The sequence below is a fragment of the Oncorhynchus mykiss genome, chromosome 30, assembly GCF_057628025.1.
Source record: "Oncorhynchus mykiss isolate SJ-2025 chromosome 30, ASM5762802v1, whole genome shotgun sequence".
Taxonomy (NCBI): Eukaryota; Metazoa; Chordata; class Actinopteri; order Salmoniformes; family Salmonidae; genus Oncorhynchus; species Oncorhynchus mykiss.
In genome coordinates, this window is record NC_143051.1 from 15,881,069 (window position 1) to 15,900,534 (window position 19,466).

Below are 19,466 nucleotides of genomic sequence, written 5' to 3' on the forward strand. Positions count from 1 at the left end.
TGTGTCTTCTGTTCCCTCTGTCACTTCCAGCCGCTTTATATCTGAGCTCTATATTTTTGTTCATATAATATGAATCGATTGAGTTACATCATATTAAACCTGTGCATTGTTTGAGCCTTTTCACAGTTCTGATGAATATAGACTCTTCCTATTGCAACAATGTTCAAAATAGCCTTTAAAATGCATGACAGATTTATGACGATATCAGCTTATTTATTGTAAAAGCTAGTGATTTGTGGGCAGTCCTTTGGGTGTGAAAATACTTTGGTAGAAGAAATTCCGCACACCACGCACTTTTCTGCTTTACGAGTTACTCTCGGTAAATATAGGAACTTTTTAAGTGAAAGATTGCTTACGAGAGTTTGGGCAATAAATCAGACTATATATATATATGCAAATATAGGCATATAGATATGGTGGTGATAGGGCCTGTAGGTTTTAGTTAAGTGGGGCCCATGCAGGTAAACTGTGTGCCAGTGGGGCATCCACGATTTGACAGCTGCAGACACTTTCACATTCTTCTTTTGAACATGGTAATTTCAGATAATATCCCAAACATTCACTGCTCTCAGCAATTTGTGTATGAATAACCTAATAATTTCCCTCTTTTGTTCCGTCTGTGCTACCTCAAATCCAAATAAAGATGCCTTTTAGTATTAAAAGTGGTAGAAAATTACAGGTAATTATCTTTGACGGTAAAAACGTTGTAATCAGCGGGCTTGCATCAAAAATTACCCTAATTATGCCTGCATTTATGAGAATGGAAAAAAAGCCTCACTTGGATAAAACACATAAATTGTCCCAAATATCTCCTTCATATTGAACGGAACTGCAGCTGGATGCTTTGTTCAAGATCGATCCCGTGGAGCTTGGCATTTAGCGTCTTGCATTAGGACAGGCAGAGAGGAGAAAAACATTTTGTCAATACTTCTAATAATTGAGGCAGAAAATCACAAGATTAACTGGACATGGAGCGACCATCTTTTGCGGGATAAATTGATAAAGCGGGTAAATTGATAACAGGGTAAGTTCATTTCCTCAAGTGTTGTTCAATGTATTTGACTATAGGCTATTTTGTTCGTTTGCAGTGCATTGGACATTTATATTTTATGAATAGGAAACATAGTGTTATGATGGATAGCCTGTAATATTTGAATGAAAAACCTATGGGACCTACATTTTAGAACGTCCATAGGACCTCGACAAGGAATGGCTCATCAGTCATGTATGATATATATCAATCATGTTATCTTTCAGTACAAAACACGAAACTTTGTTTTAACTCAAGGTTTACTCCATTTATGAAAGACAAAACATAAAAAGTGTATGTACAACTAAAATGGATGAATATATATACAGAGAGAATGCTTTGATTTGCATGTTCGAGAAAAACACTCAGTCAAAGTGAAGTTTAGATTTCAACAATATAAGATGGCATAATGTTCAACCCGCAAGTGTAGTCCATTCCGTGCCCAAGTGTTGGGCTAAATGTCAGTGATAGCCTATATTTGGTATATTGACAGTCAGATGTTGACATGAAATGAAAGCATAACAAAGGCAATCCCACTGAACAGTCATTGGTAAGTTAATACGGTTAGTTCCTTTATCGTGTGTCACATCACAGAGACTTTGTCCCCAAGTAGCCTTCACAAGCAGCCGACCCTTTCGCCAAGGAATCTCTCTGTTCGATCGGGACAACACTTTTGTCTCGAGGCTGATGGAAATCAATTGTGCAGGTAAAACTATGAAGGTTCGAAAGTCTCGAGTCAGGCCTCGGGCCTCCCCGCCCTTTGCGCAGTCTATCTCTGCATTGTCTCTTGATGTGGGGAGGAGTACCAGTGAGAATAACCCGGCATGTAGCCGTTGGCCGCCATGTTTACTCCTTTGCTGGACGCTGAAACGTCCCATATGGGAGGAATTGCTGGAGAGCGGGGAGACAGGCCGATGGAACTAGGCATAGTAGGGTCGCTCTCATGCGGGTTGCCACCTGCCTTCAGCAGCTTCTTGAACTTTGACCTTTTATTCTGGAACCATATCTTTACCTGCACGAGATAACAGGAAGGCAACGGAAGACCAGATAACAGATAATGTTACAATCATTAATATATGTATTCATTGACATGTTCATAAATAGGCTTATAGACCAATATAAATGTTTAATATTATTAGAACATCTACAGATATTATTACAATGCAACACCCAATTGTTGGTTAGTAATAATAATAATACATGCTAATAATATGCCTAATAATAATACGAGTAATACATGATAATAAATGGCTAATTATAATACCATAATGTATACCCTTCTGTATAATCATTCCTGTGTTGAAAATACCTGTGTCTGTGTTAGTCCGAGAGATGCAGCCAACTCAGCGCGTTCTGGCAGGGCGAGGTATTGTGTTTGCTGAAAACGATGATTTAAAGCTTGAAGCTGCAAACTAGAATAAATCGTCCTAGGTTTGCGAATCTTCTTGCCTTTCCCGTTGAAACGAATTTCTCCGTTTTCAATGACTGTTGTTTTTTGCTGCTCTGCAACAAAAAAGGACAATGTTAGTCCACTACATAACACCAAAAATATTACACAACAAATTGTTAAGAATCCCCAAATGATGTTTTTTCATTTCGTAGATTATAATAGGTTCCAATTTAAATGGCTAAATAGGCCTATATAATAAGGAAAATATGATACATTTAGTTATATTAAATCCAGACCACTCATACATATTCACATGTCACATTTGCTCAATCTGATTGTAATCATCCTTGAATCCTCTGTCATATTTAGGATATTGCTCATAATGACATGTCAATTAAATGCTAATTACAACTTTCAAAGCGAGTAGACCGCCTAATTCCAAGAATAATTCGTGAGGATTCCTCTTTTGTCATTATACCCCGTGCAAAGCATGGCCATAGAATGGAATCTGGGGGAGTGTTCTAAAGCAAGAGACACCATGAAATAAACATCGATGTAGAAAAAAAAACGAGTCAACAGATAACATGTAATTCAGACACAATTTCAAAATTAATTCGAAATTCAATGATCTGCTGGACGTTTATTTGGCTTTATCTCGTTGTTGACCGATTTGATAAGAAATAAATAAGCATTCGCATTTTTATCGCTGTTCATGAAAACGACATACAGCATATTTCGCTACGGTACTCCTACGTGAGTAGGAGGAAAGCGTCTTACCTGTGCCGTCTAACCTTGCCTGGCCGCCAGATGTGTTATTGTGGTAGGACGGCAGGTACGGGCTGTGGTGGGGGTGGCTCACGTAGGAGTACGGTAGCGACCTGTTGTAGGAATTGGTGCCGGAGTACGAAGAGTTATCGTGCTGATGGTGAGCTGGGTGCGACCCGGAATGGAGACAGTGCAGCGGGTAGTGGCTGGCGGCCATCGACGGAGAGCTCTGTTGTGAGTGAGACTGCTGACCAAACTCCATGAAAGCTGACTTTGACGAGTCTTGAGCCTCCAGACCGTCAGCCATCGTAGTCATGGTCATCATCAAATTTTCTACCTTGAGAGCACTCACCCCCTCTCTCAAGTCCAAATGGGTTTTCTCGCTGTGTTGTTGTCTCTCTCTCCTCAACGGACAGATATTGTCCCATTAACACCTGAATTTCTCAGTTTCTTCGATTTTTTTTCGTCCTCTGATTTTCTCGCTCGGTATGGCGCAAAGTGGGCATAAGTTAAGGCAGAGATTTAAGGTGGATTCTGTTAAAATTGAGTCCTAGCTTCCAGACTTGATGCAGACACTACAAGTAAAATGGTTTGTCTCCAAAGGGCAGCGCCTTCCGATTGGTCATTCAACCCAACGTCATCAGTTGTGTGCTTCACGGAGACTTCAGCGCAAGTTAACCCACCTTACCAACTCCCACCGCAGCCACAACTAGGATAACCTAATTCCGACAGACAATAGTCAAACGCAAGAAGCTTGTATAACAATTATAGAAGCCCTTTGGAATAGTCAATTTGTTTAAGGATTAATCCTCAACCCAAAATTACGCACAGCCCACGGTTTGATTTAGCCTAACGAACGAATATAATTTTGAACACACCATATCACCACCCTGGAAATATACTGACACAATTTCCATACTGTCGTAATGATTAGGTTATTCAAAGAAAATTACATGCAACAAATCAACAAGATGACAACAACAATGCAGTCCTATTGCAGGAACAGTGGATGTCGTGGTTAACCGATTGTATCCTTTATTCAGTAGGCCTACACTCTTAAAAAAAAGGGTTTGGATAGAACCAAAACGGATTCTATTCCTTGCTTCATATATGTCACCCCTAAATGTTCGATATAGAACCTCATGTGTTCTTCTTCACTGAACCAAAATTGGTTCCACATAGAACCCTTGGATTCCATATAGGGTTCTATATGGAACCAATTTCGGTTCTATATATAACCTAAAGGGGTGCCATATATGAAGCAAGCATAGAACCTTTTGTGGGTTCAATTCAGATACTTTATTTCTAAGAGTGTATAAAATACATGCAAATTATACAGTTTGCGGTTTGGCAAAATCTTTTGCAATATAAACCATCAATGCAAATGCAATAAAACGGTCTTTAAATTTACTTTCACATAGGCACATAATTTATTTTTTCATTATCGTCAACACGTTTTTTCCCAAAGTGTGGCATTAATTTATTTCAAAATGGTGATGAAAAAGCAATTATTGTCGCAATCATTTAAATCCAAAACCTCTTTGATTAAACACCACACATCATTCAAATTGGAGCTATAAAATTAAGAACAATTCGCCTGTAATGATTATGGACTGGGTTTATTTTGGGAAGGTGGAATAAAACTGTATATAGCATAAATTATCCCCTAATTATACGCCAGTGTCGCCCTCAATTATCCTCTTATCAAAAATGGTTGTCTAAATGCAGCGTTTAGTTTCAATTTTCTCCATTTCTATAACAAGAACTTGGTACCTTGCTATTATTGCCAGGCTTGTTATTTACTTTGTGGCATTTAAAAAGTGCACAACCCAGCCGGATAATCATTTTCCATCAGTGGACCAAGCGAGAAGCACAGAGACAGTTGGTAGATATGAAATATATGAAATGCCTTTTGATATTGGATTTTAAACCAAGGCCTTCATTAAAAAACCGAGACGTTTTAGGATACCTCTATATGGACATCATATAGGTAAGAGACCCCAGAGAAAGACATGTCTTCTGCATGATAGATTTGACACTTTTTCGTATTTTTCTTGGTAAAGGCTATATGGGAATTTATGTATTTATTCAGATAAATTAAATCAGGTAGGAATCAATGCAATTCTTAGTAACGTAAATAAGGGAATTAGAACAGGCTTTACCTGAGATATAACAGCCTAGACGTCGCCATCCCTGAATGCCTCATCCCGAGTTTCACCTCAACACGCAGGACAGAAACCAGATCCCATACCTTATCTAATCGGATTTGAATGGCACAAGCCAAACATTGAGGGGCTTCCCCGTGCTGTTGCTTCACTATCTCGGTACTTTATTAGTTAAGACATTACAATTCATTACCTTTTGGAGAGACCGAAGCATCACCTACCTACCGTGACAGTTGTATGACCTCCGAACATGTTTTCTGTGAAATGTGGAAATGTAACGTATAGGAGGCGTGATAGGAAGCTGTACACCAGTAGAGATTATTGAGGTGATGAAAATAATGAAAGATCACTGGATTTTTTTGCTTTAAATGGTCTGAGGACACAGTGTGATGATGGACGTAGGCTATAGTTTTTTTGGGGGAAACATAACATTTCAAATATGATGATGTGGTGCAATTATATTTCTAAGTAGTAAGCTATACATTTAATGTACACAATTGCTATAATCATCATTGTTTTCAGATTAAGTATATATGCTTATATTGATGCTGAACAATTTCATAAAGTATACATACATACATTCATACAGTACCAGTCAAAAGTTTGGACACACCTATTAATTCAAGATTTTTTCTTTATTTTTACAATTTTCTACTTTGTAGAATAATAGTGAAGACATCATAACTATGACATAGCACATATGAAATCATGCATTAACTAAAAAAGTGTTAAAAAAATCTAAATATATTTTAGATTCTTCAAAGTAGCCACCCTTTGCCATGATGGCAGCTTTGCACGCTCTTAGCATTCTCTTAACCAGCTTCACCTGTAATGCTATTCCAACAGTCTTGAAGGATTTCAAACATATGCTGAGCACTTGTTGGGTGCTTTTCCTTCACTCTGCGGTCCAACTCCTACCAAACCATCTCAACTGGGTTGTGGTTGGGTTATTGTGGAGGCCAGGTCAGCTGATGCAAGAGTCCATCATTCTCCTATTTGGTCACAGCCTGAAGGTGTGTTGAGTCATTGTCCTGTTGAAAAATAAATGATAGTCCCACTAAGCGCAAACCAGATGGGATGGCGTATTGCTGCAGAATGCTGTGGATACCATGCTGGTTAAGTGTGCCTTGAATTCTAAATAAATCACAGAGTGTCATCAGCAAAGCTCCCCCACACCATCACACCTGCTCCTCCATGCTTCACGTTGGGAACCACACATATGCAGATCATCCGTTCACATACTCTGCGTCTCACAAAGACACGGCAGTTGGAATCAAATTTGGATTCATCAGACCAAAGGACAGATTCCCACCGGTCTAATGTCCATTGCTCGTGTTTCTTGGCCCAATAAAATGTCTTCTTATTATTAGTGTCCTTTAGTAGTGGTTTCTTTTCAGCAATTCAGCCTGATTCATCAAGTCTCCTCTGAAAAGTTGATGTTGAGATGTGTCTATTACTTGAACTCTGTGAAGCATTTATTTGGGCTGCAATCTGAGGCCGGTAACTCTAATGAACTTATCCTCTGCAGCAGAGGTAACTTTGGGTCTTCCTTTCCTGTGGCGGTCCTCGCTTGCCGATTTTTGGGACTGTACTTGAAGAAACATTCAAAGTTCTTGAAATGTTCTGGATTGTCTTAAAGTATTGATGGACTGTCATTTCACTTTGCTTGTTTGAGCTGTTCTCGCCATAATATGGACTTGGTATTTAACCAAATAGGGCTATCTTCTGTATACCACACCTACCTTGTCACAACACAACATATTGGCTCAAAGCATTAAGAAGGAAAGAAATTCCACAAATAAACTTTTAACAAGGCACTCCTGTTCATTGAAATTCATCCAAGGTGACTACCTCATGAAGCTGGTTGAGAGAATGCCAAGAGTGTGCAAAGCTGCCATCAAGGCAAAGGGTGGCTACTTCGAAGAATCTAAAATCTAAAATATATTTTGATTTGTTTAACACTTTTTTGGTTACTAAATGATTCCACATGCGTTATATCTGATGTCTTCACTATTATTCTACAATGTAGAAAATAGTCAAATAAAGAAAAACCCTTGAATGATTAGGTGTGTCCAAACCTTTGACTGGTAATGTACATACATACACAGCTAGATCACCTGTGATACAAGTCAGTATTCGACGTCCATCCATGTCTTACGACCTCGGGCGATGACGTGGAACCCGGCCACTAGGGGCAACAGTGAGTGCTGTTACCTTCAAGTAGGGTTCGGTTTTGCTAGGGCCTTGTGGACAGGGTATGGTGGATGGGCACAAGCATCTGCCTCTGATTCCAACATTTTGAGTCAATGCCTAAGCTTCAAATAAAACACTTCGAAATTTGACATTTGGAACAAATTTGAAATTTGAGAAACATGGATGAATTTCTAATTCTGACATGAGACTGTGAGAGCACACATACATTCATACGTCCATAGCTACATACACAGATACAAACATGTACAAAATACATAGGCCTAGTTACATATGTTGCTCTCTTTTCAATACCTAAATGTCTATAGCTATTTCTACTTTGGGGCCTAATTCAGGGGAGATTATGCCTCAAATTGACCAAATGTTTATATTATAATGATCAAATGGCAGTTATGAAAAACTATTTTAGCTTTGGCCTGAGTAGTAGGTGATTGACCTTCAGCTTGAAATCAATGGTTGTGATGATTTGCAGAAGTGGTCTTTAATTCAAGCTGTCCTACAAACGGTAATAGATCATTCTCTAAAATCACTCAAACGTCAAACCACTGGGAATAGGCATGGATTCCTAAACTGGAACTGCATGGGCTATGAGTTACTTGCACAAAAAGTCTGCCTTTTAGAGAAACATAATGCACAATATGAATAGCCTATACAACACATTTTAAAATAAATACTATAGCCTACTAATAATGATACTAATACTACAAATATTAATACTACTACTAAGAGTAATAATAATGATAACAGTGGTTACTATCAACCATTATTACTGAGGTAAAGGCCTATTGCCTTATAAGTCTCTTCGAAAAGGAACTGTGTGTTTGTGAATGCGTGCATGTGTGTATGACTATGGCTGCCTGTCTTTATGCTAGCCTGTCGCATCTGTGTGTGTCTGCGCGTGTGTGTGTGTCTGTATGTCTTTGTGTCACATGTGTTTGTGACGATTTTCTGTGTCGAACATATCGACGTATGTTTAATCGTAATTGAGCGTTAACATGTAGCCCGCAGAAAACACATTCATATCTCTGCAGAGTCACCTCCTTGATTGTAGAGCTCTGTTTTCATAAACGTTTGGGACGTGGGGACTTGCCAGTCTAGTCCAGCAGAAGCATTTAAAAGTGTCTCTCTTCTCCAGAACTCAAACCCATAGGCTCTTCACAGACTTGCAGGCGTCGATGGATTTCCACCGCTACTTTGTGAGGGAAGTGGCGAGGGGAAAGCGAACGCAGATAGATAACACACGCAGCTGTCTAAAATGGGTCACCGAAACACCGCTGTCTAACAACTGTAATATCAATCAGAAGGGGTGCAATGAGCATCCGCAGTCCCCCAAACATCACCAGACGGCGTTCCTTGTTTGCTCATGGCAGAGCTAGGCTAACCCTTCACCAAAACCTACGCACTTTTACGCACAACGACTCTAAAAGCTTGGAACGTAAATCATCCAGGCATCCATATAGACTATACAGTATTACGGTCACAATAACAAAACATTGCTGTTTACATGTTAAAATGTTTACATGTTAAAATGAATAGGCTACACCAGGGATGGGCAGATGGCGGTGAAGGCCCTCGGATCAACCCCTCAGCCAAAAAAGCTATAAATGTTCCTCTCCACCCAGTATAGTTGCACGAAATGAACTCTAAAAGTTAAAAATGTGCATGAAATTAATTATACAATTGCTTTGCTATATATTCTCTCCGCTCCATGGAAAAATGTGTAGAATTGCCGCAAACTAGCGTTAAAACAGCAACATTTTTCTACACTTGGCAAAATGTGTAGATATGCATGAAATTAGCCCTACAACTTAAATATTTTGGGCAACTGCGGCCCCTCATGAGTTCAGATATTTTTGTGTCCTCCAACCCCATCAAAGTTGCCCATCCCTGTGTTACACTCACTGATCTGACTCATTTCAATTGAAGCCAAGGGATCTTTCTCAATCATCAGAATCATATAATACAAGGAAGACTCAACCCAAACATTACGATTTCTATAAGAGCATAACAGCAAGATAGGTAGTTGAAGGTGTAGGCTACAACTAGGGACTGACTGGCAATTAGTGTGGTCGAAAAAAACTCGTTTTGGCCTCAATTATTAAACGTTAACAAGGAGCTGCACCATTACCCTCTATAGTCAAATTGATTTTATTCAACACAGTCCAAACTACTGCACTTAAAGGTGACTCACACACACAAACCACATTTTTTTATTAAGCTCGCCTGTTTCTTCTTCTCGCCATCTCTGGAAACACTCGATGTTTACTTTTTTAATGATTACTCCGTTGACTGAAACAGCCTGAAGCTAAGACCGATCTTTGGAAACGAACGAATAACTAAGAAACACCATTAAAGCGATTTTCTGATCATTTTCTCCAAATTGTGAATGACCGAAACACTCAGAATACTTTGTTTTGTTGAGGTTATTCATGGTCAATATGAAATTGGTCACTACATGAACACCATTTGTTAGGTGCCAACCCAACACCTAACAAACAAGCATTTTTATCTCATTAATTTATCATGAGGTTGACTTTCTCCCTGATGGTTTATATCAAGTGAATGTCTATCTAACAGTAAAAACATAGCCTATACTGAGGATAAACATTTACTTATTGTGATGGTCATATTGGTTATGCAAATACAAACCCATCTCACAACATGGCCTAACGTTATTTGCATAGTGTTTTTTACAGGAAGAGCATAATGAGTCAGGCCTATCACAAATTTACAAATTGGACGATTTATTCCACCAAGATGTCTACGCAGCAATTAATCGTAATTAAGCTGCTGGCTGAGCCGAACACCTTTTATCTTCGACGGGGACAAATAAGAACACTGTGGCTTCCCTCTTGGTGCGTTTTCTCTCTCTCGACTTAATGCGCGGCATTATTAGGTCTGACAGCACACAGCTCGGGTTTGAAGGAGAGGATTTCCCCGAGAGATGACAGACAGGAAGGCCAGCAATCATGTATTTTTTTTTATCAGAATGTACTGTTCGATGCCGTTTATCCCTGATGATAGAAAAGTGTTATGTTGCCAGGACGCTGCTGTCGAAATAGAGGGCAAGAGCAACATTTCCATTTTCCAGTTTGAAAGCCATTAAAATGAATTAGTAAAATGGGAGGAAGAAGTCCTCCTGGTAAACAAAGGGGGACAAACAAAGATCCTTTTCTTGCCGTGAGCCATTTTTTCATTTCGTAATTGTTTCGTTTGCAGCCACAGCGGTAAGGCCTTCGGTTTAACACTTGCAAATCACATATCCTTCTAATATACTTCAAAGGCAATAGCTAAATTATTTTCAAACCTCCTGAAAGTATAATTGGTGTTATATGTATTTTATCCTCTATATCCATACTGTAAATAGACGTTTCTTTGCCATTCTTGAAAAATAGTAAGCATGCATAGCCTAGTATGTGCAACTTAAAAATGTCAACAAAAAATGAAAAATATGGACACAATCACGTATAGGCCTGTAGACACTAACTTTTTAAATAGATACATCATAATATAACTCAGCTGACTGAATGATGAGCAACATCTCAAAACTGCAGCTTCTAGCTTTGGTCTGCATTGGGGGGGGGGGGGATCCCATGTGTGCGAAAATCCTAGAAATGTCAATGGTGCCCTAAAAGTCACGGCTACATTCATAATTTAATGCCTCAATAGTGTTATCACTGTTGTAGTCTACATCCCAAAACAATATATACATATTCACAATTTCACATATATTCACATAGAATTGCTATCGAATACATTATTTGCTATTATTAATATAGGCAAATTATTTTATACATAAGATTACATCAGAATAATTACACTGTATTATGACATTATTACATATGATAGTTGTTAGACCCCGCACACGCATGCACACACGCACACACATTCACATGCACACACACGGACACAGGTGACAAAGCAGAAATCATGTGACAATAACAGGCCTATTTGCATGTAGGCTCCCCGTGTAAACGTTTTCCTGGTTTGAATTTAGGCTAATATGGTACTGCAATTGATCATATTTGAAGAACCTTTTAATCCACGCAGACTACGATACTGCAACTTTGATCTTCAACTATAAAACAAAAAAATCTACATATTCATCTCGGAGATCCCGCGGCGGGGCCTTCCACTGAAGAGGAGTTATTGTGCATATTTGAGTCTGAACAGGCAGGTGGCTATAACTCCAACAGAGTATTCTTATAAAGTTGTCCGCAATGCCATCTCTACTCCATACTGCGATGTAAATTACAATCACTGGAGTGTATTAATAGTTAATACACTGTGCAGCATGGCTCATGGTGCGAGAGACAATACTTCTATGACAAATCATGGGATGCTAAATTGGGGTCATGAGCTGGTAATTCACGAGATAGATAGATCAGTGCACACTTTGGGGTTTGATAAAGTAAGGTCTGCTGTCCTCATCTCAGAAAATATAGGTAATTACATTTTTAGTAAATACAAAACAAACGAATGGGTAACAAACGTTGGGAAGAGGGATATGGAAAACTATGAAACGTATTTATGCAATTTAGTTGATGGGGACTGGGATAGTGCACATAAATAAATCAACATTTCAGTTTTCACATCAGTGTGCTGGAGTTTTTTTTTTAAACAACTAGGCTCAATTCACAGTTGCTGGGCAGGTAAAAAAAACAACAACAAAACTAGAAAGTTATCATAATCAGTTTTTCATCATATTCATAATTTAGCTAAATTTTAATATGACTGAGTTGCTTGCGCATGAGTTGCTTGCGCATGCATGTCGGCTGGTGGGTAAAATCCTCTAGCCTGCACCACGCTGTTGTGGGTAAAGTAACCTACATCACGCTGTAACCACTGGAAGGGATAAGTGAACGGATGTAATGTAAAAAACCTCAGACCTAATGATATATGTGGCACACAGTACGGAACATAAACATATTACACTATTCAGTAGAGAGGATAACGGCTAACAGACCGTTATGCAAAATTACTATGAGAATCGCATTTCTGTACATTTTCAGAAAAAAAGGAGCCTACAATGCGCTTCTAAAAAGTAAAATAAGGAATATTCCTGTGGTTGAGAAAGGCTGACATTTGAAAAACATCGAAAATGAAAAATATTTCAACAAAATTGAGGGAAATTGAAGTCCTTTATGCAACAGACAGAACAGGAGTTGCACATAGCAGAAAACACAATTCACAATCAAATTTGAGCAAATTGACCTACATTTGCTTAAACAAGAGAACTTGCACTGACTAAAGTGGGAACCATTGAGGAAGTGGCACACACAATGCATTTATGCCTATAACAAAAGGAGCATGTAATTTAAGAGCACAGAGTGACCTGAGGCGGAAAAAAGCTAAGAAAAAAAATTCACACCTGGTCATGTGCACTGTGACTGACAGCCCAACTCATTCACTGGGCTGCCATGGTTCTCATAAAAACCACAATGCAGGAGTTGTCAGATTATATTTCCTAACTATTGTCTACACCGCCCCCTAAAACACCAACCTGAAACTGCATTTTGAACAAGGGGTTTACTCATGGCCAATGTTTTGAAAGCTGAATTAAAGTTACCATAGCTTTGATTGCAAAATGCATTTATTGTTTTCACCCACATTCTAGGAGAAATAGTCTTATTTGTCCATATCCCAATGTTACAGTAAAATGCTAAATATACATTTTCCTAAAAGACATAAGCCACAACTAAATGGATGGAGGTGACAATACATGAATATACAGCCTAATATTCCTCTTTATAGAGGTGGGTTAACTGGACTAAACATGATCTGGAGAAAATATGTTCAATCGAGTTTAAGGTTTTGTTGTTCATTAACTGAATGAACAACAGAGGCAAAATGCAGTATGAAATAGTTTGGAGAATGGCCTCATCTCCGAGCTCGGAGCCAGATGCTGTTATGGCAGGTAGTCCTACGAGGGGCAGCTGGCATCGAATCCCCCCGCGCTGGGAGAAAGGAGTTTCAGTGATGGGCCTTAGCTGGTGATGGTGGTGGGGAGGTGGAGGGTAACGTTTCCTGTAATGCAGCAAGTAAGAAAACATGGGTAAATTTGACATATAAATACATTCCAAGATGTATGCCCATTGGTTGACAGAGAGATAGGTGATAATTGCAAAAGTGTGACCATTGGTTAAACAGCAAGTGTGAGGAATGCGCATTATTGTGCCTTGCTTATAGGATATATAAGGTAATATATGTGAATGACATTCTGCACGTGGCTAATATTGAAAGAGGAAGAGAGACTTGATGCTATGCAGATTATAACGTTTGTAAACACTTATGTACTTATGTATGCCACAATGCCTGTAGAATAGGAAACTATGTTCATTATATTATGCCTTACTGTATGAAGTTAAAGCGAGCTAGCCATTCTGACCAGCCTTACTGTATGAAGCTAAAGCGAGTTAGCCATTCAGACCAGCCTTACTGTATGAAGCTAAAGCGAGCTAGCCATTCAGACCAGCCTTACTGTATGAAGCTAAAGCGAGCTAGCCATTCAGACCAGCCTTACTGAATGAAGCTAAAGCGAGCTAGCCATTCAGACCAGCCTTACTGTATGAAGCTAAAGCGAGCTAGCCATTCAGACCAGCCTTACTGTATGAAGCTAAAGCGAGCTAGCCATTCAGACCAGCCTTACTGTATGAAGCTAAAGCGAGCTAGCCATTCAGACCAGCCTTACTGTATGAAGCTAAAGCGAGCTAGCCATTCAGACCAGCCTTACTGAATGAAGCTAAAGCGAGTTAGCCATTCAGACCAGCCTTACTGTATGAAGTTACAGCGAGCTAGCCATTCCGACCAGCCTTACTGTATGAAGTTAAAGCGAGCTAGCCATTCTGACCAGCCTTACTGTATGAAGTTACAGCGAACTAGCAATTCAGACCAGCCTTATTGTATGAAGTTACAGCGAACTAGCAATTCAGACCTGCCTTACTGTATGAAGTTACAGCGAGCTAGCCATTCCGACCAGCCTTACTGTATGAAGTTACAGCGAGCTAGCCAATCCGACCAGCCTTACTGTATGAAGTTACAGCGAGCTTGCCATTCCGACCAGCCTTACTGTATGAAGTTAAAGCGAGCTAGCCATTCCGACCAGCCTTACTGTATGAAGTTAAAGCGAGCTAGCCATTCCGACCAGCCTTACTGTATGAAGTTAAAGCGAGCTAGCCATTCCGACCAGCCTTACTGTATGAAGTTAAAGCGAGCTAGCCATTCCGACCAGCCTTACTGTATGAAGTTAAAGCGAGCTAGCCATTCTGACCAGCCTTACTGTATGAAGTTAAAGCGAGTTAGCCATTCAGACCAGCCTTACTGTATGAAGCTAAAGCGAGTTAGCCATTCAGACCAGCCTTACTGTATGAAGTTAAAGCGAGCTAGCCATTCCGACCAGCCTTACTGTATGAAGTTAAAGCGAGCTAGCCATTCCGACCAGCCTTACTGTATGAAGTTAAAGCGAGCTAGCCATTCTGACCAGCCTTACTGTATGAAGTTACAGCGAGCTAGCCATTCCAACCAGCCTTACTACTGATTGAACCATTATAAACTACATTTGACTTTCGGAGCTCTGGATCACAGAACAAGGAGAGCATTAGTTTTATGTTCACTCTGGAACATAATTTGTATTGCTAGCCATGTAATTTAGTTATTAATGCATTGCCTTAGTACCCAAGCTCTTATTTCCATTAGTTCCAACTGCCATTTTCAAGTTGAGGGCTTTAGACTTTTAGACTTCTGGCCATTTGACCCAACTAGCCAATCATTGTGATCAGTGTGCTTTGAAATGCAACAAACCTCACCAAAGGGCTCATTCAAAATACTCAAAAGAGACTGAATGGGTGCTCAACTAAGGACCAAAGACCTTAAATCATGACTACAATTACCCAAAAGTCAATGATGCAACAACAACCAAAAATGACTCATTCACCTCCCTCAAATAAAATATTTCAATACTACATACATGTAGCTATGACACCATTGGTCTCCATTGGGTTGAAACATGAGTGGTTGCATTGGATCAACCTGCAAACTAGATACTATCTTGATGCATTCAACAAATTGGTGACCATCTGTCCTTGTATTCAGAGTGGGGTATGCTGTATTATATAACCTTTAAAGCTAATACCAGTCCAGATAGATGTAAAGAAAGACAGCCAACTTTTGATATGGAGTAGGAGTAAGCTATGTCTAACCACATTTATTAGGGCTGGTTGTTTTTCCTGTCACGTGAGTGCTGTCATCATGATGGCAATCACGTCCAATTGCAGCTTCAATCATGAAATCTTTAGAAGTCAGAGTGTTTTCACATTTTCTTAAATGAATTGACCGTTTTACAAAATAAATATTGAGCACAACTCCACTTGAATTTGAACAAGAACAATGAGGGGTGAAATCGTTACAGGAAATTCAATGATCGAAATGGAACAAAGACATTTTGTTGTTTCAATATCATGACATAAGAAGATAAATGGCAAATACTTCAATCAAATTGTATGATTAACCGTTTGTATTGCATTTCCCTCTCCTCATTGTTGTTTCACCATCTCTCCACTCTCTCTTCTCTCCGTTTCAACCCCGGAATGTTTATAATTAGTTCTACCCCACCACCAGCACCACTGCCTGTCACCCCCCCAACCCTATATTTCTGTTTCTCTTCATCACCCAATCCTCCTGTCCCTCTCTTTTCTCCCATCTCCATCCTATTTCTCTTCCAACCACCCCCCCACCCCCTCTCCATCTCCTCCTCCTCACCTTGCCCCCTCTTTCTCTCTCCCATTCTCACCCAGACCTCCTCGCCCCTCACTCCCTCTCTCGCTCTCTCACTCCATCCCCCACCCTCCCCCACCCCCCCTCTCTCTTGTTGGTTTCCACAGCTGCAGAAAGTGAGGGGAGAGATGACCGACCAGAGAATTGGCCCTTCGGAGAGCGGCGGGCCATCCTGATGCTATTAGGCTCGTGGCTAATAATAGGCGTTTCAATCCGGGAGGAGATCAATCAGGGGGAATCATGGGGAATGTTCGGAGCAGCACTTTTACACATCAGCCCAGATGGATGAAATTACACTTGTCTGTTTTTAGTTGCATTACTCCCAAATTGGTTGTCTACTTTTTTTCTCTCACTTATTCTCTCTCTGCCTCTCCATCCTTCCTCTCTCTCTTTCTTTCTCCACTCATTCATGTGTCACTGGGCTACTAAAAGGATTCAGGCGCAAAATTCCCTGTCATTTCTGTCTTGTCCTTTTCTTAGCCGCACTCTCTCGATTCTCTGTCACTTGCATATGGACTTAGCTGACATCACTTGAGGTCTCGTCTTATAGGTTGTTTTACTTCCAGTGATTTGGCTGGGTTAGGTGCAATGTTATTCTTTGTAAAAATGAACTTTTTAGTAAAAAATAAAATGATTTGCACAGTGAAAGGATAAGTATTGAATACATGAATAATGAGTAACAAATATCCTTATTTCAGTACACATTTGAATGCAATATTGTGTCTATTCTACTACCACATATACTTACAATCTATTTGTGTAGGCCTGTGTAGAATGAAGACAAACTATTTTCAGACATGCTTTTTCTTTTAATAATATTACAGCTCCTGAAATGCATTGAATGTAATATTTAATATTTCAATCTAATTGTATTAAATCGAAATAAATATTTCAGAAAATAATGTGATACTCAGTTCTCTTTACTAAGACTGGGCATGTTGGGGCCGTGTGTTCTGTGGTTCTATACGTGAACAAAGACAACAGTGGGGCAATGGAAGCAGACTCTGAGGACTCTTGACTGGAACAAAGGACAACTCCAAAGGTACTATACATTATGCATACCAATGGTAGAGACATAACAATGAAGATAGACCAATATCAGGTACACACAAAGATGGAGATCTACTGTATATTACTTCCTCTATCCCTGTAGAGGGAGAACAACTCTTGATATTCATGAGAGTGGAAGTATGCGTGCTATGCCATGTGTCATTTCCAGCCTCCCCATACTCCAACCTTTACAGAATGTTCAGTGGCAGCTCGGGGCAGTCAGAGAGGTGAAGTACTGAGGGCTCATTTGAAGGCAGTGCATAACAGCTATTTGTGTCACTGATTTCCACCTTTGAACGTTTGACAGCCTGAAATGTTTAGTGTTTACAATAGCTCCCTAGCAACTTGTCTTGAAGTTGACAATTTCCCCGCTGATATGTCTCTCTCCTTGTCAGCATTTTGATACTGATAACTTAAAGAAACTGAGCCGTTGCTTACTGTATATAAGGGGAAACGATAACTATAGCCTACCATAGTCACACCGGCATGACAATCCCGGTGAGAAGGCACTCCGTAAAGTAACTACCCTAAATAGGCTTGCAGGGGGGACGTTTTCCACCATTAGAAAATCAATAGCGGCCTTCTGTGTCGGGTCTCAATGCCTACAGAGAGAACCCCTGATTTGGAGATGTTCCTCTGTATCTGATTGCACAACACAGAGACAGAGATTTCTGCATCACTGAGAACACTGTCCACAGAAAGGGTCCTTTGACTGAAAGCTTCGGTGACCAGGGGGAGGAAATCATCGCCCTCTCAGAGAGTGTCTCCTTAGCAACGGGGAGAGAATTAACATTGACATCCTGACTTCCAAGCAAAACTAAGCTTCTGCTAGTTGAGATTTCCTTGGTGAGCATAAGAAATGTTCAAAAAGCCGACATAAAAGCCACACATGTCTTCCATTTATATTGAAATGAGTTTTATCTCTGTTGTGTGCTGGAGTGAATACAGAGAGTCTTAATGTATTTTGCTGGTTTTACTGTGTCTCACATTTCCCCGGCTCTCCTCTGTGACTCCGTGTTTGCCTCCCACTGCGGTAAACACGACATCGCTATGATAGTGAATGCATTTCAGAGAGCTCAAAACACCACCGCTGGTGAGACGACACTCCTTATCTCACAGACCACACGCACACACGCGTGCGCGCACACACACACGCATGCACTCACACACGACAGCAGCATTTCCCAGGGCCTCTGAGGCATCCTGGTCTCCTACTGTTGCAGGGGCTTATTCTGTCATCACCAGGCAGGAAATAGGGCGGGCGGCCGTCTGCCTGGGGTGAGCTTTGGCAGCGCAGATCAGAAGCGAGCTGTTTTGGTTAATAAAAATGAAGCACAAATTGTGTGTTGCTTGTAGGCACTATGCAAAGGAAGAACAGCGAGGTGCTTCCTCCCATTAAGATCTAGGCAACCAGGCAGGGAGAATAGTGTGGAAGGTAGCTAAAGTAACTGTGGAGACATTAAAAAGTAATGAGGAAACATGGAGAAGAGGGTCAGAGGTCATCGCTTGGCTCCAGAGGCCTGGCGGCGGAAAGCTTTCAACAGCGTTACACGATGGGCTTGTCCTCCTCATTTGAAGTGTGAGGGAGAGATGGAGGTCAACAATGTTACACATAGCAACAGTTGCTAAGACTAGCTATGAGAGAGGCTTATTCAGTTTTTGTAATATGCACAGTTACTGCTATATCACCTGAGGTAGTATGAATAGGTGGATAGAACTAATATGTCTGTTTTGTAAATCAATTATCATCACATTCGTGACAATTTCACATAATTTGCTAATTATCATGATATGCCCCAAACTTGAAGACTATGGAGATACTGTTGTTGACTAAGGGTTTGATAATCTAAATCTTAATCTGGATAATGATTTAGCGTATCATGCATGGTCATGAAATGATTAAAACAAAGTGAAACTGATATTTTGAATTTGAGGCATAGGCTTTATGTAAAATAGATCCTGCCAAACATGTAATAATGCTGCACCCCAAAAGAATCTGACATAAAAAGCTAAATCCATACTACCTTTCACTTTCATGGCCTTGGCCCTATACATCCAAACAATCCTACCCACAATCCATCAC

At 40.1% G+C, this 19,466-nt stretch overlaps 1 protein-coding gene across 1 annotated transcript; it reads right to left on the reverse strand.

Annotated features, from left to right (window-relative positions):
* Positions 1 to 1,272: 1,272 nt before the first annotated feature.
* Positions 1,273 to 3,901, reverse strand: LOC110488011 (homeobox protein Dlx6a-like). The gene is made up of 3 exons (XM_021559961.3): positions 3,198 to 3,901; positions 2,340 to 2,533; positions 1,273 to 2,042 (listed from the first exon to the last, which is right to left on the reverse strand). Exons 1-3 carry the CDS (start codon positions 3,508 to 3,510, stop codon positions 1,800 to 1,802), a joined length of 750 nt encoding a protein of 249 aa, XP_021415636.1. The 5' UTR covers positions 3,511 to 3,901; the 3' UTR covers positions 1,273 to 1,799.
* Positions 3,902 to 19,466: the final 15,565 nt, after the last annotated feature.

Bases quoted from the DNA above. Each gene is read 5' to 3' on its own strand.
- LOC110488011 (XM_021559961.3), bottom strand. From the start codon at position 3,510: ATGATGACCATGACTACGATGGCTGACGGTCTGGAGGCTCAAGACTCG. The intron at 2,534-3,197 runs GTAAGACGCTTT...TTTTTGTTGCAG, and splicing joins GGCAAGGTTAGACGGCACAG to AGCAGCAAAAAACAACAGTC. The intron at 2,043-2,339 runs GTATTTTCAACA...TATCTCGTGCAG, and splicing joins TCGGACTAACACAGACACAG to GTAAAGATATGGTTCCAGAA.